Genomic DNA, 25,613 nt, shown 5'->3' on the forward strand with positions numbered 1-25,613 from the left:
GAGATGACACATGTATATACAGGAGGAGATTACATACAGGTAAATACTATATAAAAGAGGAGATGACACATAGGTATATAGAGGAGGAGATGACATACAGCAGGTATATACTATATACAGGGGAGATGACATACAGGTATATACTATATATAGGAGGAGATGACATACAGGTATATAGTATATACAGGAGAGATGACATACAGGTATATACAATTTACAGGAGGAGATGACATACAGCAGGTATATACTATTTACAGGGGAAATGACATACAGGTATATACTGTATACAGGAGATGACATACAGGTGTATACTATATATAAGGGAGATGACAAACATGTATATGCTGAGGGGAAAATGAGAGGTGTGAGGTGAAAATGAGGGGTGTGAGGTGAAAATGAAAAGGTGTGAGTGCAAAATGAGATGAGTGAGGGAAAATAGTGGAGTGATCGGAAAATTAGAGATGTGAGGTCGAAATGACAAGTGTTAGGGGGGAATGTGAGGAGTGAGGGGGGAATGAGAGGAGTGAGGGGGAAAATAAGAGGAGTGAGGGGGAAAATAAGAGGAGTGAGGGGGAAAATGAGAGATGTGAGGGGGAAAATGAGAGGCCTGATGGGAAAATAAGAGAAGTGAGGTGCTATAACTAACCACAGATATTTACTATGCTCAGGCAATGCCGGGCTCTTCAGCTAGTCTAATATATAAAGTTGAGTATATGTGTGTGTGTATGTATCGAGCCACGCGCACTCCGCATAGGCAACATCTAGCTCCGCCATGTCTAGAATGGAGTTGCTTCTGTGAGGCATGACGTGAAGGGAAAGGGAGGAGCATCATGGATAGAGATGTGAGGGGCAAAAGGACAGATGTCAGGGGGAAAATGAGAGAAGTGAGGTGCTGCGGCAGTATGAGGCTGTGTATAGAGAAGAGTGAAGCGCTGCAGGTGGAAGCTATGTATAAGGCCACATTCACACGTTCAGTATTTATGGTCAGTATTTTACCTCAGTATTTATAAGCCAAAACCATGAGTGGGAGAAAAATACAGAAGTGGTGATGTGTTTCTAATAAACTTTTCCTCGTATTGTTTTAATCCAAGTTTTACTGTAGCTTACAAATACTGAGGTAAAATACTGACCAAATAACGTTTTGAATGAGGTCTAATACAGGAGAAGATGACACACAGGTATATACTATATACAGGAGGATATGACATACAGGTATATACTATATACAGAGGAGATGACATACAGGTATATACTATATACAGGAAGAGATGACACACAGGTATATACTATATACAGGAGGAGATGACATACCGCAGGTATATGCTATATACAGGGGAGATGACATACAGATACATACTATATACAGGAGAGATGACATACAGGTATATACTATAAACAGGAGGAGATGACATACAGGTATATACTATACACAGGAGATGACATACAGGTATATACTATATACAGGAGGAGATGACATACAGGTATATACTATATACAGGAGAGATGACATACAGGCATATACTATATACAGGAGATGACATACAGGTATATACTATATACAGGAGATGACATACAGGTACACACTATATACAGGAGGAGATGACATACAGGTACATACTATATACTGGAGAGATGACGTACAGGTATATACTGAGGGGAAAATGGCAGGTGTGAGGTCAAAATGACAGGTGTGAGGGGGAAAATGAAAGGAGTGATGGGAAAATTAGAGGAATGAGGGGAAAATGAGAGGTGTGAGTGGGAAAATGAGAGGCGTGATGGGAAAATGAGAGAAGTGAGGTGCTATAACTAACCACAGTTAGCTACGGTACTATGCCTGGGCAACGCCGGGTTCTTCAGCTAGTAATGTATAAAAATAGAATAAAAAACAACAATCAGAATAAAACAGAAATGTTTTTTCACTATCTGGTTGTAAATAATAAGAAATATAGGTGATGCATTCCCTTTACGTAAAGAAGCAAGGAATAATCAATCTCACCTTATTACTGGCTCAGCAGAAATGTGTGCACGATAAAACAGCAGATACCAAAATGGAAGCAGAGCGTAGCGTTCCCTTATTGCTTTCTGAATTATAGCAGTGTTGTCTTCACCAAAAAGCCAAGGTTCCCTGCGCCGTGTGCCCAGCATCGCGTGAGCTCGAAAAAAAGGTTGGAAAGAACCAGCCTGGTACCATCGGACAAGAAGTTCTGTGTCTGGGTCCCCAATAAAGCCTCCTACATCAGCTAGAAGAATATAACAACAAAGAAGAATGAATCCTAGAAAACTATTTCTATTGTTAATGGCTGAAGAATACCAATATATAGAAATGTGAAGGCTTAAAATCACTCCCTGATGAAGCTTTATGCGAAACGTGAGTCAAGCGCATTTTTTGATAGTTAAAGTATACTGCATGCCACTGTGCATTACTACAATTATATGAATGCTTTTGTGACGTCACTCTCTCCCTGTTTATCTGCCTCAACTTAGATAGCACTGGCTATTTTGGCTTGTATATTGGCTAAGGGGTTAGGAAGCCATAGACGTCATATGGTGTTTCCCTGATTTTAAGGCGAGCTTGCACACCAATTAGCCATCACGTGCCTTTAACAGACAGTGGAGCTCCGCCCATGGCTGTTAACCTTTTAAATACCACTGTGAATCTCTGAGCATTGTTCCATGCTCCCATCAGCACGTCCGTGATGAGATCTTGGGGCACCGATGGGTTATCATTAGTGATGAGCAAACATGCTCAGAGAAGGTGTTACCAAGAGTGTGCAAAGCAGTCATCAAAGCAAAAGGTGGCTACTTTGAAGAACCTAGAATATAAGACATAATTTCAGTTGTTTCACACTTTTTTGTTAAGTATATAATTCCACATGTGTTATTTCATAGTTTTGATGCCTTCAGTGTGAATGTACAATTTTCATAGTCATGAAAATACAGAAAAATCTTTAAATGAGAAAGTGTGTCCAAACTTTTGGTCTCTACTGTATACAGTTTAAATCAACCCCTTTGCCCCATAAAACAATAAAATAAAAAAAATACACATTTGGTGTCGCTGCGTTCGTTAAAGTCCAGTTGATGAAAATATAAAGTAATTTATTCCAACTGGTAAATAGCGTAACAAGAAAAAAAAGATGTAAATTCCAGAATTAATTTTTTTGCCAGCCGCAACATTGCAAATGCTATGAGAGGTGATCAAAACATTGTGGAGCGCCCCCACACCACCGCAGGGCCGAGGGGTACCCGGAGCCGGGCCTCTGGGTCTCAGTCCTGGGGTTGTCACGGTGGCTAGACCCGGTCCGTGGCCCTGTCTGTCAGTGGGGGACGTCCGGTGCAGTAAGTGGTGTTGTAACGGTGCAGTTGTGGGGTGCAGGTCGCGATAAATAACAAGGACACCAGGTTGCAGTCTCTTTACCTCTTTACTGAAGATCTCTGAGTCCTCAATCCAGAATACGGCTCACCAGGCTGCGCAAGTCCGGCCGGTCCAATGACACTTCCAGAGTTCTCTTCACAGGAGGAAATCGGTGCCTTCCTTCTTAGCGCTATGTGTTGTAGTCCTTCCCTGCTGTGCTTACGGAAAGTACCCCACAACTGTTGTGTCTGTTTCTTAAGTTCCCTCACAACTCGATTAAATGATGTTCTTCTAATCGTCCGTCCCTTCCTGATGTTACAGTTAGAACGGCACCCGTTTGTCGGGTAGGCCTGGAGTTCTTCCGGGACCCTAGAGACGCCCCTCTCCCGCAATTGCCTCCCAAGACTTCATAGGTGATATGTGTTAGACAGCCCGCCTTAAACTGACTGTCCTGCTGCTGTTTAGAGTATTGCTTGAAGCTGAATGTTATAATACTCCCTCGGCGTTCCGGCCACCGGTAGTGCGCCTCAGTAGGGTGTTGCTCCGGTCTTACAGCACCACCCCTACTGGAATTCTCCTATCGCTTGATCTCGTTTCTCACTCAGCACAATCTATCTCGCTTCTAGTCCTTTCTTGGGCCCCGCCGCTTCCCGGAGCTGGCGCGGACCCGTTACGTTCTTTCCAATGCCAAGCCTCTGTCAGGATCCCACCCCTGACAGAGACCCTACTGTCTCTTCCTCCACAACACCCTCTGCCACTAGGTGTTGCTTCGTCCAATCCAGTCAGCTTTCTGATCTAACTTCCTGCCTGACCCCCAGTTTACCCACTGTGGTGGGGAGTGGCCTAATGAATAGCACCCTTAGCTCCCCCCGGAGGCCCGGCTGTGAAATGTATTGGTGTCTGTGATACCTGATCAGATGAACTCCTTCAGTGCCATCGGACGCACCATAGCTCCCCATAGTGGCGGAGCCACAGTACTGCAACGACCAGGACTCTGGGGCGCTGCACTCCCCCCTGGTTAAACACAGTACTCCGGGACTGAGAAGAAAACAACAATACAAGTTTAGCAAAAAGACATACAATTTTTGTTGAGTGCAAATAACAATACGTATACTTGAACAAGCTTCCCTTTATGGGAGGTGAGAATACTTGAACGTTACAAAACATGGTTAAACATTAAACATTATAAATTACAGGCTATAAATAACTCCTGTTACCCAACCGGGTATTCTACTAAGTGCAAAAATTGCTGAACAATACTTTAACATTGCCCTTAAGGACATACACTCTGTATCCACCAAAGACCTTCCTATAATCACATTATAAGGTAAATTAACTTTTTTCATTCTCCTTCTTTGAATCTGCAGGACCGCCTGTCCTATCGGCACCAGACCTACTGCCTCTCCTTTCTGTTACAGGACCGCCCCGTTCAGCCAGGGCCTACTGCCTTTTCAACTTCTATACACAGTATAGATCATAACATTACTTTCAGTTTTAGAAGCACTGAGCCGTCTACGTATGGCTCCTAGGAGGACTCACTACCTAACCCCTACGGGTTCACTTTCTGTCCTCTGTAACACATTATTAACTCTTTCTTTACAATAACTAACTTCTTATGGGGAGCTCAGGGTCTACCTTCTATTCCCCCTTTTCTATCAACATTATCAAATATCAAACTTCCATCTTTACTCTTCTTACTACCGACTATGCAGGACACTCTGTCTACCCCTACGGGCCTACTGCATCTTTCTTCTAACTCTCATTCTTTCTTCTTAAGGACATTATCAACATTTCTTTGTCTTACAGCCAACTAGTTCAATACAAGTAACTTCAACATATAAGCATTATCATGTCCTTTCAAGCATTATCATCACATTACTGTTCTTAAAACAGTATCACTCATAAGTACACAGTTGGTCATCCCCTTTAAGAGAGGATCAAGTCTTTCTGAGGTAGTACGTCTTCTCAGACTACCAGTCCACACTCAGCAAAGGCTCCGGTGCGGTATCTTCGCAAAGAGTCTCTTTTCAAGTAAAACCAGTAGGAAAACACCCTTAAGAAGGTGCGAACTATTTACAAGCAGTTTGTATCATGCACTGTTCATGATTCAGCAGTTTTTATAACATTGTGGAACAAAAAAGCAAAAATGAAAGTGAAAGCAAAAATAAAAAGCAATAGGGATCCCGGGTAAACAAAGGGATCCCTTTAAGAGTTAACCCAGGACAGGTTTTAGCAGCAAAACAGCAAGGAATTAAACAGTTAACTATTTACAGTTTCAGGTTTCCGAGGCTTAGTTGGACGGCTTCCAGGGCTGCACCTGGCACTTAACCCCTCTTGGCCCGGGAAGGGTGAAGTCCAGGGTTGCACCCAGTGCTGGACAAACGCCGTTAATCCGTCTCTCATGTACGGTTATGTCATGCACAGCGATGGAGGTCTGCGCAGCTTGAGTAGGGGCATTTGCGGCAGCAGAGGCAGCGGATGCTGCAAGATCAGTCACTGGAACGGAGTCAGCAGCTGTGGCACCAGCAGTCACGGGAGTGGTGTCAGTCATCAGGGCAGGGTCGTCCTTCATACCTGCTTCAGATGCGGTCCCTCCGGTGCCGGTCTGCTCCGTCTGCGCTGGGGTCTGGAACGCTGGTTGCAGGGCCTTGTGCTGCGACGTTGTCATCTCTGCTTGCAGCACCTCGCTTTCCGGCAGGGCCTTGCTTTCTGGCTTCGGAGCGCTGGAACTTCTTTCTTGCTCCGGACCAGATGAGGCTGCCCACAGATGTCTGGTGAGGCTCCTGATGATGGTCTTCTTCCACCCGGCCTCAGTGCTCAGCTGCGTCCGCCGGGGTTGGTGGATCAGCTCGTCCGCTCCGGTCTGCAGGAGGTCAGCGTCAACTGTGGAGGTCTGACTGCGGTGCCTCTCCGGGTAGCTGGGGGAGTCCTCGGCTCCGACCCCACGCTCCGGCTCCGGGCGGCTGGCCATGGCGTCCTCCATGTTGCTCGCTTCTTCTTCCTGGTCCTTTTCCCGCTCTCTTCTTCGTGGGCGGTTTCGTTTCCGTTGTCTCCGCCCACCATTAAGGATCAGGAGGCGGATCTCGGCTGCTGACGGACACGTCCTCAAGGGGCCAAGATATTTAGACTGGGCGGCCATTGTCTTTCGCGCTCTTCAGCTTGTTCACGCCCACTTCCACGCCCTTCTTCTTCTCCTGCGCTCTCCTTAGCGCTGTAATGGCGCCGGTTTTGGCGGGAACTTCTGGCGGCAAGTGGCAACACACAGTCCTTGTAATAAAGCACAGTCCAAGCACGATAAATCACAGTTCCAAGGCACACATGACCTGATTCTTCAGGCTTAAGTAGATCCTGTTCGTGACGCCAAGTTGGAGCGCCCCCACACCACCGCAGGGCCGAGGGGTACCCGGAGCCGGGCCTCTGGGTCTCAGTCCTGGGGTTGTCACGGTGGCTAGACCCGGTCCGTGGCCCTGTCTGTCAGTGGGGGACGTCCGGTGCAGTAAGTGGTGTTGTAACGGTGCAGTTGTGGGGTGCAGGTCGCGATAAATAACAAGGACACCAGGTTGCAGTCTCTTTACCTCTTTACTGAAGATCTCTGAGTCCTCAATCCAGAATACGGCTCACCAGGCTGCGCAAGTCCGGCCGGTCCAATGACACTTCCAGAGTTCTCTTCACAGGAGGAAATCGGTGCTTTCCTTCTTAGCGCTATGTGTTGTAGTCCTTCCCTGCTGTGCTTACGGAAAGTACCCCACAACTGTTGTGTCTGTTTCTTAAGTTCCCTCACAACTCGATTAAATGATGTTCTTCTAATCGTCCGTCCCTTCCTGATGTTACAGTTAGAACGGCACCCGTTTGTCGGGTAGGCCTGGAGTTCTTCCGGGACCCTAGAGACGCCCCTCTCCCGCAATTGCCTCCCAAGACTTCATAGGTGATATGTGTTAGACAGCCCGCCTTAAACTGACTGTCCTGCCGCTGTTTAGAGTATTGCTTGAAGCTGAATGTTATAATACTCCCTCGGCGTTCCGGCCACCGGTAGTGCGCCTCAGTAGGGTGTTGCTCCGGTCTTACAGCACCACCCCTACTGGAATTCTCCTATCGCTTGATCTCGTTTCTCACTCAGCACAATCTATCTCGCTTCTAGTCCTTTCTTGGGCCCCGCCGCTTCCCGGAGCTGGCGTGGACCCGTTACATTCTTTCCAATGCCAAGCCTCTGTCAGGATCCCACCCCTGACAGAGACCCTACTGTCTCTTCCTCCACAACACCCTCTGCCACTAGGTGTTGCTTCGTCCAATCCAGTCAGCTTTCTGATCTAACTTCCTGCCTGACCCCCAGTTTACCCACTATGGTGGGGAGTGGCCTAGTGAATAGAACCCTTAGCTCCCCCCGGAGGCCCGGCTGTGAAATGTATTGGTGTCTGTGATACCTGATCAGATGAACTCCTTCAGTGCCATCGGACGCACCATAGCTCCCCATAGTGGCGGAGCCACAGTACTGCAACGACCAGGACTCTGGGGCGCTGCACTTGTATCTACACAAAGTGGTATCAGTAAAAAGTCAGGTCAGTGGGCAAAAAGTAAGCCCTCGCACAGCACTATAACCTAAATATTAAAAGTCTTATGGTTCTCGGAATATAGCGACACAAGCAACATTTTTTTTAGTTTTTTTTGTTTTATACAAATTTTCAATTTTTTTCACTACTTAAATAAAATAAAAAAAACAATACATGTTTGGTATCTGCATAATCGTAATGACCTGGAGAATCGTATTACCAGGTCATCTTTGCCGTATAGTCAACATAGTAAATAAAAAAAAATTATGAAATCAACTTTCTTTTTTTTTCGATTTCTACACACTTGGAATGTTTTTCCCCCTTTCCAGTGCATCGCGTGATAAAATGAATGGTGTAAATTCAAAAGTACATCTTGTCCCACAAAATAGCAAGAGCTTATACGGCTATGTGGATGAAAAAATAAAAAAATAGTTATGGCTCTTGGAAGAAGAGAAGGAAAAATGAAAATGGAAAAAAATGTAAAATTGCCCTGGGTGTGAAGGGGTTACGTAAGGGAAATAATTCTAAGCCGTGTAAAAGGTCCAAATTTCCCCCGTGTACCTAGAGCTACTTTGTCCTTTTGTGGCTCAAACAGCTAGGTCTGATCAAGATTGGATGTGTCTTTTATCAACCTAATTGCAGCCAGGTATTTTTTGAGTCTCGTTGGTTTACTTTACCTCCACAAAAGGATATCCCAGCCACACTGAGCGATAGTAACATTGGTACAGAAATTTTAAGATACTCCCATTCTGCTTTATTATCACCGGTCCATACAGCACCTAGAGTAGAAAAATAGATTCATGTTCGTGGAGAATTTCTGTAGACATCTCACCCACCTTATATTTCAATGGATGCAATGTATTAAAGAATGAACATTAAATCCTGTTAAAAAAACAAGCCCCAATTAATGTCCGCCATCTGTCAATTAAAAAATAGGAAGTCTGCTTTGAAAAATCAACATGGCTTCCAAAACCTAATCCATCAAAATCATTCTCCCAAAGCCAAATGAGCCCTAGTTATTATCCACATGTTTGGCATTGGGGACAGCCCACTTAAACAATTTACAGGGTACGTGTCTCCAGAAGCACAATCTGGGCACAATGGAAGAGATTTATTAAACTGAAAGTGCCAGAATTCTGGCTTAATTTTCACCATAAACTGTCTTTCATGACCTGCACTTTGGGAGAAAAATGGGGCATGGCCTCACCAAAAGTGACGTGGCCCCCAGAATTGTGGCGCACATTTTTGGTACAAAGTAAGCCAACTAAAAAGTGGTGTAAACTTCGGCTGGACAGTCATAAATTTAGACAAATTTATCAAAATTTGTGATCTCTAAGAACTAACAGTGTTGAAAAATCAGCCCCAATGGCATATTTGCAATTTCCATTCTACAACATCCAACGTGTGCTTATTTCTGGAAAACACCTGTGGCGTCAGTAGAATTCCAAGAGGGGTGTAATTTCCAAAATTGGGTCACTTTTTGGAGGATGGTTTCTGTTGCTTTAGCACATCATGGGTTCTGCAAGTGGCATCACTACACTATGTCAGCCAGATTTGGCTCCCATAGTCAAATGCTGCTCTTACGTTACCAATCCTGTCGTATGCCCAGTTTCCAACCATATTAAGGTAGAAGTTGTGGAGCAAATTGTAGGATTCACTTTCTCCTTTCACCCCTTGTTAAATTGAAAAACTTAAGCTCGATCCATTTTTGGATCGGTCCCTGTCTCAATTTTTACAATACACGTGTCATCCGTTAATTAATGGGAAGAAAAGATCAAAATAGGATATGTCACCATTATTGTCACATAATCCATAAATCTATGATGATCGGGAAGTGGGTGACCCAGGAGTGGGTGATAAATACAGAAGTGGTGACGTGTTTCTATGATACTTTTCCTCTGATTCTTCGACTCCTATACGGAGTTCTCTGTGTAGGTTAAAAGGGGTTGTCCCCTTTCAGAAAATCCTTGTGCCCCACTGCAGTTTGTTATAAAATAACAAATTGCTCTTTACTTAACATCACTGGGTCCAGCATGGAGTCTCTAGTGCTGCTCCCAATGTTTGGTTTTGGCTGTGGCGCTAGTGCTGGGGGTTAAGTGAACTCAGCGGCTCTGCCCGTATAGATGATACCCTCCTCAGAGCCGCTGAGCTCACTGATTGGCTGCCATACTGTGGACGTAACATCTGTGCCACGACCAATACCCGACACAGGGAGCAGCACCTGAGACTCAGCAGTGGCCGCAATAATGGTGAGTAAAGGTCGGTTTGATACCAAACTGGTTTTCTGATAGTGGAGAACCCTTTCATGTGAGTCTGCAGTGATCCATCTGATTACAATCATTCCACTGACTTGTGTTTTCATCTGTGATTTGTTAAACACGCATGCTTATAGCATAAGCAGAGCTTTCATGTCTACTGCAATGGAGATGGGAGAACATAACCCTGCCAGACACCTCCGGAAACAAGTCTGATTCTACCCACTCCTCTACAGCAGATATCAGGGAACGGTTCTCTGCCCCATACACGTTGTATTGTCGGCTGATCCCGGGTAAATTGTCAGGATTGATGTGTTTGACCAGATGATTTTGACAATATGTGCAGATGACTGTAGAAAGGACTTTCAGTGGAGTAAAAAAAAATGTTGAAATACATTGTGATGAAAATTGTAAATCTCACCAAAACGCTGAGACCCAGCAAAGAAGGACCGTGTCAGAACAAAGGACCTTTCCTTTCCTCCTGAACGTTGAATTAGTCCCTCAGAGGTTGCCATTTGCTAAGGAACAAAAGATTTAGATGTTAATTAAAATAAAAGAACATCAGATAAAGCTACACACACTTACATGTAAAGTGATTGTCAAGGTATCTTCCACTGACTGAAAACTACAATGGTGAGCGCCATTCCCTCAGAATGCTACTCCGGTCTGTGGAGTGTGCGTAATGAGGCTTCAGCACAGCAGGCATGATGTACAATAGTAATGCCATCATGCCTGGAGTCACAGACTCACCGCCACAGGCTGAATGGTGGATCAGGGAACCTTCGGCTCCCCGATCCACCTCTGTTCAAGAGTATCCATGTCCAGGGAATACGGATACCACTGAAATTGTATTGGCTTGGGGAAAATTGGAGACTCGATGCAGAGTGGTTCCATGCCCCCCGACCATTTTGGCATTGATATGACACATTAATCACTTATTACAGCATTCTTTGTGGTATTTCAGTGACCAAAAATGCAATTTGGGAATTTTAAATATTTTTCTGTTTGCAGTGATTACCAATCACATTAAATTGTTTTAATATTTTCATAAATCAGACTTTTTTGGACTTTTTTGGACTTTTTTGTATTTTTTATAGTGGAAGATGATTCAAATTTGTGTTTTTTTTATTTATTTTTTTCATTTTTTTTTACTTTTCACTGTATTTATTAATCCCATTGAACCTGCAACAGTATTATCTCTTGTACTGTACACAACAATACCAGAGCATTGCTGCATACAGTAAAAATGATGGTCTCCTTTGAATCTCAGCCACAAGTAAGGAAGTCTTTAACAGACTCTCGGCTGTCATAGCAAACCATCGGAGCCCCGCAATCATATCATGGGGTACAGATAGGTGCATAGAATTTCGCACCCCCATGCAGGTGCTCTGATAATTCCACTGTCTTAAATTGACAATATTTAATAGTCGCCGGAGGAGCTTTACTCCACCCGAGGCTGTTAAAGGCGAATTCTAGCTGCGTGTCACAGTCATTATGTGCCAGTTATAGGGTGAGCTCACACCATGGACCCACTCTATACACCCACTAACAACTTGCCCCGTACATGTACGGCGGATGTCGGTAAGGGGTTAAAAGCCACACAAGAGACTATTGGGTCAGGCTGGTCCTTAGCGTATTCTCCCCGCCCACCATCAATGACTGACAGATCTCTCCCTATACACACAAGCTGGGAGAGACCAGTTACTCAAGAAGAGTGGTTGGAGAGAAGCCACTGGGGACCTTTCTGTTCAACTAGTCTCCCCTGTGGCCCGGTTCTCAGTTGCTTTTAAAGTATGTTTTTCTTTGACACATGGCAGAATTTCAGGGTCATACATACCTAATCATACAGTAGTGATTGATACATGCTGCCCTTGGACCGAGCAGCATGTATCCGCTGACAGGTTCCCTTTAAATTCTCAGATTGACAATAATGTTTTATCTAATGCATTTTATGTTATCTAGTCCTTCTTTTCATGATGAGCAGAAGGGCTTCATACTACATGTTCTAAAAAAAATCCATGAATGGAATGGATGGTATGGAGGTTGTATCCTGTGGATGGGTGCTAACTAGTGATGATCGAGTATACTCGATACGCTCGGGTGATCGAGTATTTGTTAGTGTTCGGAGATTTCATTTTCATCGCGGCAGCTGAATGATTTACAGCTACTAGCCAGGCTGAGTACATGTGGGGGTTGCCTGGTTGCTAGAGAATCCCCACATATAATTAAGCTGTCTAATAGCTGTAAATCATTCAGCCGAGGTGATGAAAACGAAATCTCCGAGCACCAACAAATACTCGGATACCACCCGAGCATGCTCAGGGAAAACCCGAGAAACGAGTACACTCGCTCATCACTAGTGCTAACTTGTCCCAATATGAAGAGATGAGGACTATAATACATGACTACATTATTTATGGTGTCTACTCTTACCTATAATTCTCCATCTCTGACAAGTGAGAACAAGGATCAACAATATAATTTCTGTAATGTCACAACATACTTTAATTTCTTAAATATGATTTTAGAATTGTTTTCTGCAAATAAAAACCAATTCTGCGTACAAACATACAATTACAAAATACACACTGTGACTTGTGGTTCCTACAATCTATTCCCAGCCGCACTCAGGTCAGTCGATGCGCTGGAGATGGAGGGAATATTTGTATAGAGTGTATTGGAAAAGCATTTATTGTTCATAAGTACGAGGACTAGATTTAAAAAAAAAATAAATGGCCAGAAACTTAGACGGCCCAACATGTCCTATTTCCCTGAAAATTAAAATCTGGTGTATTTTTTTTAAGCAAAAAGTATGTCCATCATACATAGATTCTGTCGCTCATACTGTACACTTGTGGTGACCCAGTCCAGAGTGTGTCCATCCCTTTAAGTAATTCTGGATTGTGAATAGCTTCTGTACACTACAGCTTACTCTCTAACTGCTCCTCTATATTATCCTCTGCATTTGTGAGCTGCAATTCTCCATTTCTAGTCACCTCCATTTCAGATGCAATGCATTTCTCATTTGCTGTGTTCTGGCGCCATCTAATGGTGAAAGTGTACAATGACTCATAATTATTGTTTTGTAAGGATCTGAGATGTGAATTTGGTGTCCTATTGGCCAGCTCCTAGTCACATGGTCAATAGGAGGAGCCGTTTTCCAGGCAAGTCTAGAATGTTGTTTTGTCTGAGGGATGCCTTCAGGGAGAGCAGAACACACGTGGAGGCTGTTCTCACTAAAAGATCTCCTGCAGGCCTAAGAGCCTGGGTTCCCTCTTTAACCTGTACAGACATTCTAAAGTCTTTCTGACTGGATTCACCACAGTTTTTACATTCACCTATAAGTGACATCATTCTAAAGTCTTTCTGACTGGATTCACCACAGTTTTTACATTCACCTATAAGCACTTGTGCACGTGCCGTGACACACTGTGGAGTTAACCCTGAGTTCAGGTCTGTAACCTCTAATTGCTGCGTCTACCTCCTTCTGTAAACTACCAAAAGACACTGTCCAGTGCTCTTAAAGCTCCAGACCCCAATCACATCTCAGCATCTAAGTGTGAACTGTAATTGCCGTGGACTACCCATGAGAGACTGTTCCTTATTTGTTCCAAGTTATAATTCCCGTTCCTGCTGAAGTAAAAGCAGCTGTTATCACCGAGACCGGTGTGTGTCATAATTCCTTCGGCTGGGGACACCACGTGGGGGTGGATAGCAGGGAATGTCCGGCCTGGTTATTACACATTCACCTGGTAAAATCCATACAGGTTATGGAGATCTCGATGGTCCCAACCCAGGTGGTGCACAGCATCCTTTGGCATAGTCCCTTCAGGTGATTGAAACACTGATGGCTCATTCATATCGTTCCAAATAAATAGGACATCTGTGGAATCCTAAAAGTCAAGATGAAGATATCAAAACATCAATAGGTTTATTAATTATTTAAAGGGCTTTTCTGCAGTCACCCTATATGATTGCAAATTGGCAAATCATGAAAGTCTGCATTATGCACACTACTAGGATTCCCCTCAATGGCCAGATAAGAGGGTGGTCACATGATCATCATTAGCCATTCTGTGATTTGCATATTGAATGACTGCAGAAATGCAAACCCCTTTAAAGTACCATTCGTGTTTTATTATTGCCCCCTCCATTAGCCATCAGCAATATGTGCATAGTGTCTGCATTAAAATACTTGCCCATCACCGTCTTATTCTGGTGCCAGATTACTCTAGTCCTCTACTACATCATGTGACTGCAGCTTTGTCCTGCTGGCTCACGCAAAGGACCATAATTATGTCCTTTCTTAGACCACGTTCACACATTCAGTATTTGGTCAGTATTTTACATCAATATTTGTAAGCCAAAACCAGGAGTGGGTGATAAATTCAGAAGTGGTGCATATGTTTCTATTATACTTTGTTCCACTCCTGGTTTCCGCTTACAAATAGTGATGTAAAATACTGACCAAATACTGAAAGTGGCCTTATTCTGAGTCCCATAAACTGACATTGATAAAGTGACTCATCTGGTCCACACAGAAAGTGCTATGTGAGCCAGCTGGTCACAAGTGCAGTCACGTAATGTTGGAAAGGGATCAGAGCCGTGCTGGAAATGGCAGAAAACAACAACCGGTAAGTATTTTAATGCACACACTGAACATACATTACTGATGGCTAATGGAGGGAGCAATAAAAAATACTGGTGAGGTCCTTTAAGCAATCCATAAATCTCTTACTAAAACTGAGACTTTTTTTCTACTTTATGTTGAATTGATCTTGGTTGTGTTTCTTCTTTAACCTTCCCCGACTTAATGGGGGTTTGTAAGTATGAATTTGATGAGACTTTGGTTCATCACTTTCCCCACTCACTTCTATAAAAACGAATAATACAACAACAGCTGTGCATGCTTAATTGGGTGCATAATATAAGTGACATAAACAGGTCCCTCGCTTTCTCCTCCATCTGGATGCACTGACATGCAACTACATCAGACTTGGGTAGGGTTAAGCGACCCCTGCTCTCTACATAAGTGTGGGTTCCAAAGGTGACACTGGCTTCTACAAGACATATGTTGTGAATATGCCAAAAATGGGATAGTAATACCCATTTATCTACCTCTTGTGGTAGTCATTATCAAGTTTGACTACGCTAACTGTAGAGAATCCTTTCAGAATCACCCTTCGTCCATATGTAGACAATGTCCTTTTCCTTGTCACCTGGATTAAATGAGTCAGATCTTTATATTGACCTTGTGTATATTTATATTATTCTCTTTCCTGAAAATCAGATGAAAAGTGACCTTCAATCACCGGGAGAGTGAAGCAACAAAACACAATGACCACATTGATCTTGCTAGCTGGAACCTCAACAATCAGTATCCCCTTAGGAAAGAGTGCGGAGATTTTTTCGATGTCAATATCAGTGGACATGCTCATGGACTCCACTGCTCACAATAAAAGGAAATACATCAGCTACAATTATGGTACTATTTACTAAATTTGATTGCTAACATACAATTTACTATTTAGCACGTATAAGTGGACAGATGAAAACCAGATAGTGGTCTACAGCCATAGAGATACATAGATTTGCATAAGAGCTGTGAGCAAAATTATATTTTACAAAATTATTTGCAAAAGTTGTCTCCTTTAATATTTTAGATGCATTAGAGCAACAAAAGACATTTTAGACACTTACTTTGTATTTATCAAATGAAAACTGAGAAGAGTACCATTCTCGAACAGCGGGGTTGGTAAAGTCCAGATAGCTGGAGACACCTGGAAAATAGCTGAAATGTACTGAGTCGTTCTCTAAGACCCCGCCAGCATTGGTTAGGCCAGTTTCAGACAAGTGCAATATGGCTGCATTTCATTGGCATTTTTGCAAAGCTGCAGGACCTGGAGCCCTTTGTTTCTACTGAATTGAACATCCATAGAACCCTGTTGTGGTTCTGTTCAGTAGACCCATGGGCAGGTACGGACTGGGGATGAAATTCAGCCCTGGCAATTGAAATCACACAGGCCCATGGTGTCCCCGTCCCGAATAACTAGATGGGATATATTACTAATATTGCCCTGGATGGAGGAAAGGAAGAATTACTACAAGACCAATATTTCTAATTATACCCACGGCATGCTGAGGTAAGTGACGGAGTGACCGGCTTTGTGCTCCATCACAACTGTTAACAGTATGGGTGTCTTTAAAACATTGATTCTGTTAACAAAGTAGCACACAAGGCAGCCCACAACCAGACCAGCCCTTCTGGCATTTGCCAGAATTGCCAAATGGCCAGTCCGGCCCTGCCCATGGGGCTATATGAGCTTATTGTTCATCGGTTTTGCTTAAATTTTTTTTTCTCCATGATACAGAGCTAATTTTGTATCTGTGAGACAGAGCGAACACGCTTTGCCACATATGTAAACATTAACATATTAAATTGTATTATGGGAAAAATACTGAATAAAAAGCATTTGCCGATCATTATCAGTTAAAGGGTTTTCCGATCATTATCAGTTAAAGGGGTTGTCTGGTCCCAATCATTAAGTCGGCAGCTACTTTGTGTGACTGCAGACTTATGAATCCCCCCCCAGTGCATGCACTAGATTGCTGGGGATTCGCTGGTTTCCGACCCGGGACCGGCAGGTATGTATATTATACATACCCAGACAGTGGGTGTGTCCTCGGTCTCCATACACTTGTATGGAGCAAGGTTGCACCCTCTAGTCAGACACACCCACTGGCTGGCTGCATCTCTAGTCAGGGCGGGGCCTCAGCTCAATATAAGGCTGCGCTCACTGGCCGGGAGTATGTGTTCTCCTACGTACCCTTTGGTCCTGGGTCGGGATCTGGCGAATCCCTGCAGTGCACAATGCATTCACTGGTGGGATTCATAAGTCTGCAGTCACGCAGAGTGACTACAGACTTATTGATTTGGACCGGACAACCCCTTTAAGTGGAAACTGTATTGTACTAATTGTTATGATTACAAAGGCTGCCAAATATATACATTATCTACTTTTTTATTACATGTATTTGCAAAGTGTATTAAAAATGCAAAACAATTGTTTTTGCATTGTTATATATTAGTAACTTTTAAAAAATCTGTTTTGTTTTGTTTTTAAAGCAGTAAAAGAATATCCTTTTAGATCTTTAGGCAGAAAAAAAATTGGCATACACAACAGTGCATCATGTGGCTCACTGTTAGAGCCTCTGCCTTCCTCACTACAGGTTATGAGTTTGAATCCGGTCAAAGGTCACCTACAAAAATTGTAAAAAAAATAATTACCTAAAAGCTTCAGCTGAGCACAAAAGAGTGTGGGGTTAGGTGGGCCCTTTCTCTGTGATATTTAGGAGATAACATAGCAGGGTCCTGGATATTATGTAGTGGGCGACAGATGTACTGTGACTGGGCCCCTGTGAAACTGAACCACATTCATTATGCCTGCCACTGTTATGATGCCTCCAAGTGTGTAAAAATATCATGCAACCTGTGCAGATGCATGGAGGCCACCTTTACCTCTAAAACAGGTGAAATTGCCCAACCCATCGATATTATAGATTTTTAATACTGATGCAATGAGACAGTAATAATCATGACTAATATTCCATGACATGTCTGTATTAAGTTATTTTCAAATACTGTAATGTGAATCTTGCCCTCAACCAATTACACAACTATGGTATATGATAAATCCACTAGAAACTACAGGCACCTTGCATTTTAGAGGGTGCTAATGATACTGAATGCCCCTTTCATCAAAATTATGGCAAGGTTCACCAGGCTGTACTAAAACTAGGTCACTTGCGTCTGGCACTTGCAGACACGTTTTGGAGATACCTGTTATTGACCATCCATTGCATAAAAGGACAATAGACTGATGAAAAATACGGCTGTCTAAGCCCAACCTAAAGGTATACTGAAAAAGACATGGCAAATTAGCAACAACTCTTTTTAGGATCAGGTGATTGAAAAGTTCTATATGCCAGTGCTCTTAGCACCAAGCTGTTTTTTCGAGGTTTGGCGTTTGCAATTTGCAATTTGAGGGGCAACTGAGTGGATACAAGAAAAACCTACGACCTCAACAATTGCCTGCATCTCTGTTATGGCCACAGTTTATAGAAAAATGGGCAGAAGTAAGTTCACTTTAGAGTTAATTAAACATAATATAGGGATAGATAGATAAAAAGGGAAAAAAGGAGTAAAAAAAATATTTTAGGATTGGGAGGGACCTTACATTTCATGAATACTTGCATTGCTGCATTACTAACTATTGCTTGAACGCTCGATTACACAGATTTCGCACCTGGCCAGCAGTTGCCTTCAAAGTCCTGTCCAGTAACGTTCTTTACAAAATAACCCTTTTCTTTGGCTTCTGTGTATATGGGATACTTTGGATCAACTTTTATGTGAGGATCAGAGATAACTACCAGCTGTGATAGAAAAGAATATGTAATTAGGATAAATATATAAAATATATAATAGCAACCAAAGCAAAACCAAAGATCAAAACTTCGAATATAAAATATCACTAAGGCTGGTTTACACAGCTTTAACGTGGTCTTATTTTAAAGTGGTTGTCCACTATCTCATTCCCATTGTTTGGCCCTATAAAATAAAAAACAATTATACTCGCCTTCCGTGCTGGAGCAGTTCCAGCGGTGTTGACACTCGTGTTCCCGGGGTTCACGTGAAGTTGTTATGACACATGAGCCCGGAGTCATCGCCTTCAAAAGTTTTAGTAATCAAGAGGAGGTGAGCGGCAAGCCGCAGCACTCACTACCTCTTGATTACGTATTCATCTGAAGGCGGGTACAGTGACGCCAGCACTGATTGGGTGCAGGGCTCATGTGACGTAAAAACCTCATGTGAGCCCTGGGAATGCGAGTGCCGACACTGCTGGAACAGCGCCGGCAGCGAACGTGAGTATAATTGTTTTCATTTTATTGGGCCAAACATGGGGAATGAGAAGTTACTGATCTAACAGTAGACAACCCCTTTAAAGTCTGCATTTTGGCTGCAATACTCTACCCTCAAACAGCTCATTAGCTTAAACATAGGGTTCTGTTGTGATCTAAGGCCAAGTGAGTTGACTTACAGGAGGTCAAGGTACTGTGGCCATAAGTGAGGGCTAAAATGCATCTTATTAGACAACCTAAAAACCATCCTCAATACAGGGCTTGGCCAGGATAGAGCATTCAGCCATCAGCAATCTAAAATGTATACGGGGATGAGGATGAAAGACCAGAACCGCTGTTGTATCTATAGCCAGCATTTAAGTCCGTGGAGGGAAAGCTGGTAATACCTGGCCCCTGGGATCTCCGCTACCCACAAAAGAAAAAAACAATTCAGGCAATGTCTAAATAAGAAGAAAAAGAGCTAGCACTCACCATCCATTGTAAAAAGTTCCCTTTATAGGTTCACATTAAAATATGGAAGTAGGAGAGTGTTGTGCAGGCAATGGCTGTTTGGGTTCTATTGTATTTTTTGTATTTACAGTAGTTTGTCTAGCACTTGTGGTTAGTGTGCATTTTCCCTTTTTACATGATATATATTAGAATGAAACCTAACTTTTAATAATATCCATCCTTGCTGCTATTATTTTTGTTTATTACTATCAATACTTTAATGCTGGGACTTTGGATGTGTCAACAGAACCAGCAAGGGGACTTTTCGTCACCTGTCAGAGTAGCTCTGTGGGTTATTTGTACATTATTATCACTATTGCCTACAATTCTTAAATGTCAATCTATAATACGTCCGTGGATGCTTACCTTGCGTCTTTTCTCCTGAAGTCTCTCTTGCATCTGAACAGGGTTAGGAAATGTTTCTGGATCCCATGTAAAGTATCTCTTTCCATCTGTGTGTTCAATATCTAACCATATGACATCATAAGGGATATTGTTATCATCAAATCCTGAATCTACGGCTTCAACATCTGCTTCATCCTCATAGTTCCATCGACACTGGTGATAACCCAGTGAGAAAAGAGGAGGAAACATCTGGGTACCTGTGAAGATACAGAATTTTGTTGTATGTCTGTATTCCTCAGTTCAGCAAGAAAACATACATTTTATGAATACTTGCCTGTTAGTTGAGCATATTGCTTAAATACATCACAAGGAGCAGGTCCATTTAACAAAAAGAAGTCCACGACTCCGCTCTCTGACATCCATCTGATGTATTTTTTTGGTACAGCTTTTTGTTTCTGTAGATCTGGAGTGGCCAAGTGCATAGGAGGCTGTTGATCAATAGGTTTTAGATATTACATAACAATATATGCTGCATCAAGTAACTAGTAATGGTTATATACAACAATGTGCAGTGTTTTATTACTACAAAAATGTACAAAAATCCACAAGCTTTTAGTTCTACTGCCTCATTCTCCAGCATCTGCAATAAAAAGATTAAAGTGGGTACTGGGAACGTAAACACTATACCTGTCACGCTTCTGATGGAAGCAAGACAGTGCATGGCAAGACAGATGGGAAACGGAGCACTGCCACTAGGGAAGGAAACGAGGGGACCCCTGATTCTTGTCCTGCACCGCACTAAGCTCCCCTGGCATCCCTAAATGGGTTCTTTCACCCTGTGCGGCGATCATGTTCCTTTCCCTGTCTTATTCTAAGGGTATCATCACACAGTGCCATTTTGATCGCTACGACGGTACGATTCGTGACGTTCTAGCGATATCCATACGATATCGCAGTGTCTGACACGCAGCAGCGATCAGGGACCCTGCTGAGAATCGTACGTCGTAGCAGATCGTATGGAACTTTCTTTCGTCGCTTGATCACCCGCTGACATCGCTGGATCGTTGTGTGTGACAGCGATCCAGCGATGTGTTCGCTTGTAACCAGGGTAAACATCGGGTAACTAAGCGCAGGGCCGCGCTTAGTAACCGGATGTTTACCGTGGTTACCAGCGTAAACGTAAAAAAAACAAACAGTACATACTCACATTCCGGTGTCTGTCCTCCGGCGTCTCAGCTTCTCTGCACTGTGAGCGCCGGCCAGCCAGAAAGTGAGCACAGCAGTGACGTCTGACGTCACCGCTCTGCTTTCCGGCCGCTGTGCTTTTACACAGTGCAGAGAAGCTGAGACGCCTGGGGACAGACACCGGAATGTGAGTATGTACTGTTTGTTTTTTTTTACGCTTACGCTGGTAACCAGGGTAAACATCGGGTTACTAAGCGCGGCCCTGCGCTTAGTAACCCGATGTTTACCCTGGTTACCCGGGGACTTCGGCATCGCTCCAGCGCCGTGATTGCAACGTGTGACCGCAGTCTACGAAGCTGGAGTGATAATCATATGATGCTACGACGTCACGAATCGTGCCGTCGTAGCGATGTAAATGGTACTGTGTGACGGTACCCTAAGTATCACCATGACTAGTGAGTAGGATAGCAGGACCGCTAGTCCTGCTCTAATGTAAAGACACAGAGGGTAAACATACAGGGATAAAAGAAAACCACAATCGTACAAAAATACTAACAAACAGAGTGGCATACAGGGAAGGAGAAGGGGAGGCAAACCAATTAAGTATTAGGATAAGGAGACACAAAAATAAACTAACTTCACTCAGATATCATCTGATACAACTCCAAACGCCTGCTCCAAACTCAGCACACTCCTCCAACTCCAAACCAGGAAGTTGTAAGCTATTACTGGCAACTCCCAAGTGCATGTGGTGAGCATATATACCAAAGGGGAGTGGCAAACACAGAACAGCTGACACAATTCAGGACAGCTAGCTCCAGGAGATAAACAGAACTGATAGTGGTGGGGAGGAGAGAGAGGTTAGGAAGTTGTGAATCCCTGGATCAATGGTTTAGCTGGAATTTGTCTGAGGGTGCCACATCCGCTGATGATCAAAGACAAACAGTGGATGAAAAGTAAGTATGTCGGCACATCCATCCAAGATATAAGTCAAATCTTTCTTTATTGAAAAACAGCTAAAAACATGGGAAAATGAAACCTCAGGAATACTGACGCGTTTCTGGCATATACAACACCCTTATTCATAGGAGATCTCCTATGAATAAGGGTGTTGTACACCAAAAATGTGCCTGGTTTTCTGAGGTTTCATTCTTGTGTATACAGCACCCTTATTCATAGGAGAACTCCTTCTCCTATGAATAAGGGTGTTGCATACAACAGAAATGCGTCAGGTTTCCTAAGGTTTCATTTTACCATGTTTTAATCTATTTTTCAATAAAGAAAGATTTTACTTATATCCTGGATTGATGTGCCGACATACTTCCTTTTTCTCCAGAACTGATTAACCCTTGCAATAACAGCAAGAGAAACCTGCACTGCTAAGGCAGGGGTCACACTTGCGAGTGCAATGCGAGAAACTCGCGCGAGTCTCTCGCATCAATACCCGGCACTGCCGCTGATACTCAGGACCGGAACATGCGGCTGCAAAGAAATACATGCAGCCGCATGCTCCAGTCCCGAGTGCCGGTGGCAGTGCCAGGTATTGATGTGGGAGTTTCTCGCATTGAACTCGCAAGTGAAGTATGACCCCGATGTAGTAGGAAGGTGAAGCAGCTCTGATCAGTGCAGATGTTCATGTAAACAGATGCTGCAATCTTCTGGTCCCTCCCTGTTGTGGTATCTTCATGACAGTATGCCCAACTCCTAATAGGAGACTCCAGACCCTCAGAACCAGGTTCATCTGGATGTGAGGTGTGAAAAGACTGGACCAATTTGATTGCATGAACATCAGACACTGGTACCCACATTCTCTCTTCAGGATTGTAACTGTCATGGGTTTACCACAACAGAGAGGAGCCAGAAGACTGCGGTGTCTGATTTCTCCTACTCCTCCACTGAATCAAAGCACTTCACCTTCATATTAAACGGTGTAAGTTTCTTTTAGCAATGCAGGGGTGAATCTACTCAGTTGAGAGCTCTTGGAAGCTTTCCTGCATTAAGGCTCTCAGGTGTTCCCTGTAAGCCACTCCAATCTAATATATAAAGCTGAATGTGTGTGTATGTGTGTGTGTGTGTGTATGTATGTGTGTATGTCCGGGATTGGCATCTTCACAGTCGCAGCTACAGCCACAAAATTTTGCACAGTCACACGTCTGGACCCTGAGAGCGTCATAGGCTATGTTGTGAGGCGAAATTTTAACCCCGCGCTTTCCAATTCATTAAACAATTTTGCCCCTATCTACCTAATGGGGAAAAAGTGAAAGGAAAAGTGTTGGAGGCAAATTGACAGCTGCCAGATGTGAACAAGGGGGACTTAAAGAATGAGAGCAATGGCGCCAAAGAGTATATACCATACAGTTGCTAAAGTGGGGCCCCGACATGGGATACTCACCACACACGGGGATATGAACACACACACAAAATGCGCCACACACTACCACGTGCTTGAACACATATACCACCCTCAGCACACATTTGACCACACATACACCAACCTCGCCACATAAAAGTCGAAACACAAAACTTGCCACTCAAAACTCGCCATGCGCAAAATTTGCCACATGCAAAACTCACCACATGCAAAACTAGGCTCACGCAAAACTAGCCACAGGTGCAAAACTCATCTCATGGAAAACTCGCCACACGCAAAACTTGCACACGTGGAAAAATTGTCACATGCACAAAAGTTGCAACACATGCAAAAGTTGCCTCACACAAAACTTGCACATACTCAAAACGCACCACACATAAAACTCGCAACGCGCAAAACTCGCCATGCGCAAAACTTGCTGCACACAACTTGCTACACTAACCTGTCACATGCAACTCGACACACAAAAAGTTGCTACACGCATGTCGCCACATAAAACTCATCTCACAAAAGTCGCTACATGCATGTCGCCACACGCAACTCAACACACACAACTTGACACATGAAACTCGCCCTAAAACACACACAAGTCTGGTATTATCCTTCAAAAGTAAAAATCAGATTAATAAGCAGACAAACTACAAGAGCAACAAATGTACCATATAGGAAATACGGCAGCTGTCAGTCACATGACCTGTCTATTATATGTATGTGTGAGCTAATATATACTGCCAGGGGGGAGGGTGTTATGACCTGGTGGTTACGGAGCAGTACTGAGATGACCTGGTGGGTAAGACCAATCATGGACAAGCTCAGCGGAGGTGGCAGCTCCACCGACAGTAATCACTGTTATGACCTAGTGATTACGGAGCAGAACTGAAATGACCTGGTGGGTAAAACAAATAAAGTACTAGCTCTGGGAAGGTGGTAGCTTTACTGACCGCAATCCCTACTCCTAACACCAACACTAGAAATAGCCGTGGAGCGTGCCTATCTCTGCCTAGACGCCTCTTCACAGCCTAAGAACTAGCTACCCCTGAAGATGGAAACGGAAAACTATCTCGCCTCACAGAAACCCCCAAAGGAAAGATAGCCCCCCACAAATATTGACGGTGAGTGGAGAGGGAAATGACAAACTCAGAAATGAAACTAGATTTAGCAAAGGAGGCCAAAATTATCTAAATAGACAGAGATAGAAAAGGCTACTGTGCGGTCAGTATAAAAACTAAAAGTCCACGCAGAGTTTACAAAAAATAACCTCCACACCGACTCACGGTGTGGAGGAGCAAATCTGCGACCCCAGAGCTTCCAACTAGCCGGAATAATTCATAATGACAAGCTGGACAAAAGAGACATAACTTAAACTGAACAGAAGGTCATAAGCAGGGAAACACCCAAAAACTAGCAGAACTTATCTTAAGCTGAAATGGACTGGCCAACAGAGAACTTCCAGGAAAGGACTGAATCCACAGGAAGAAACATTGACAGCTGGCATCAACTACAGCCTAAAGCCCAGTTAAATAACAAGGCCAGGGCACCGATTAGTGAAAGCAGCTGCTAAGTTCCCCTTGAAACCACCAGAGGGAGCCCAAGAGCAGAACTCCCAAAAATACCATTCATGACCACAGGATGGAGCCCAAGAACGGAATTCACAACAGTACCCCCCCTTGAGGAGGGGTCACCGAACCCTCACCAGAGCCCCCAGGCCGATCGGGACGAGCCAAATGAAAAGCACGTACCAAATCGGCAGCATGGACATCGGAGGCAAAAACCCAAGAGTTATCCTCCTGGCCATAACCCTTCCACTTGACCAGATACTGAAGTTTCCGCCTTGAAAGACGAGAATCCAAAATCTTCTCCACCACATATTCCAGCTCCCCCTCAACCAACACCGGAGCAGGAGGGTCAACAGAGGGAACCATGGGCACCACATATCTCCGCAACAATGATCTATGGAACACATTATGAATGGAAAAAGAAGCTGGAAGGGCCAAACAAAAAGACACCGGATTGATAATTTCCGAAATCCTATAAGGACCGATAAAACAAGGCTTGAACTTAGGGGAAGAGACCTTCATAGGAACATGACGAGAAGACAACCAAACCAAATCCCCAACCCGAAGCCGGGGACCAACGCACCGACGGCGGTT

The 25,613-nt window shown here is 43.7% G+C and overlaps 1 protein-coding gene across 2 annotated transcripts in view; it reads right to left on the reverse strand.

Annotated features, from left to right (window-relative positions):
• The window catches only part of GANC (glucosidase alpha, neutral C), a 129,145-nt gene that overhangs the window by 39,976 nt on the left and 63,556 nt on the right, over positions 1 to 25,613 (reverse strand). For both annotated transcript variants that reach the window (XM_077261194.1, XM_077261190.1), the window contains exons 11-18: positions 20,242 to 20,395; positions 19,929 to 20,164; positions 18,461 to 18,587; positions 15,855 to 15,934; positions 13,904 to 14,047; positions 10,576 to 10,672; positions 8,577 to 8,678; positions 1,997 to 2,240 (exon numbers count right to left, since the gene is read on the reverse strand). In XM_077261194.1, the coding sequence (XP_077117309.1) occupies positions 1,997 to 2,240; positions 8,577 to 8,678; positions 10,576 to 10,672; positions 13,904 to 14,047; positions 15,855 to 15,934; positions 18,461 to 18,587; positions 19,929 to 20,164; positions 20,242 to 20,395 (1,184 nt within the window). The remainder of the gene's footprint in view (positions 1 to 1,996; positions 2,241 to 8,576; positions 8,679 to 10,575; positions 10,673 to 13,903; positions 14,048 to 15,854; positions 15,935 to 18,460; positions 18,588 to 19,928; positions 20,165 to 20,241; positions 20,396 to 25,613) is intronic.

The sequence above is a fragment of the Ranitomeya variabilis genome, chromosome 1, assembly GCF_051348905.1.
Source record: "Ranitomeya variabilis isolate aRanVar5 chromosome 1, aRanVar5.hap1, whole genome shotgun sequence".
Taxonomy (NCBI): domain Eukaryota; kingdom Metazoa; phylum Chordata; class Amphibia; order Anura; family Dendrobatidae; genus Ranitomeya; species Ranitomeya variabilis.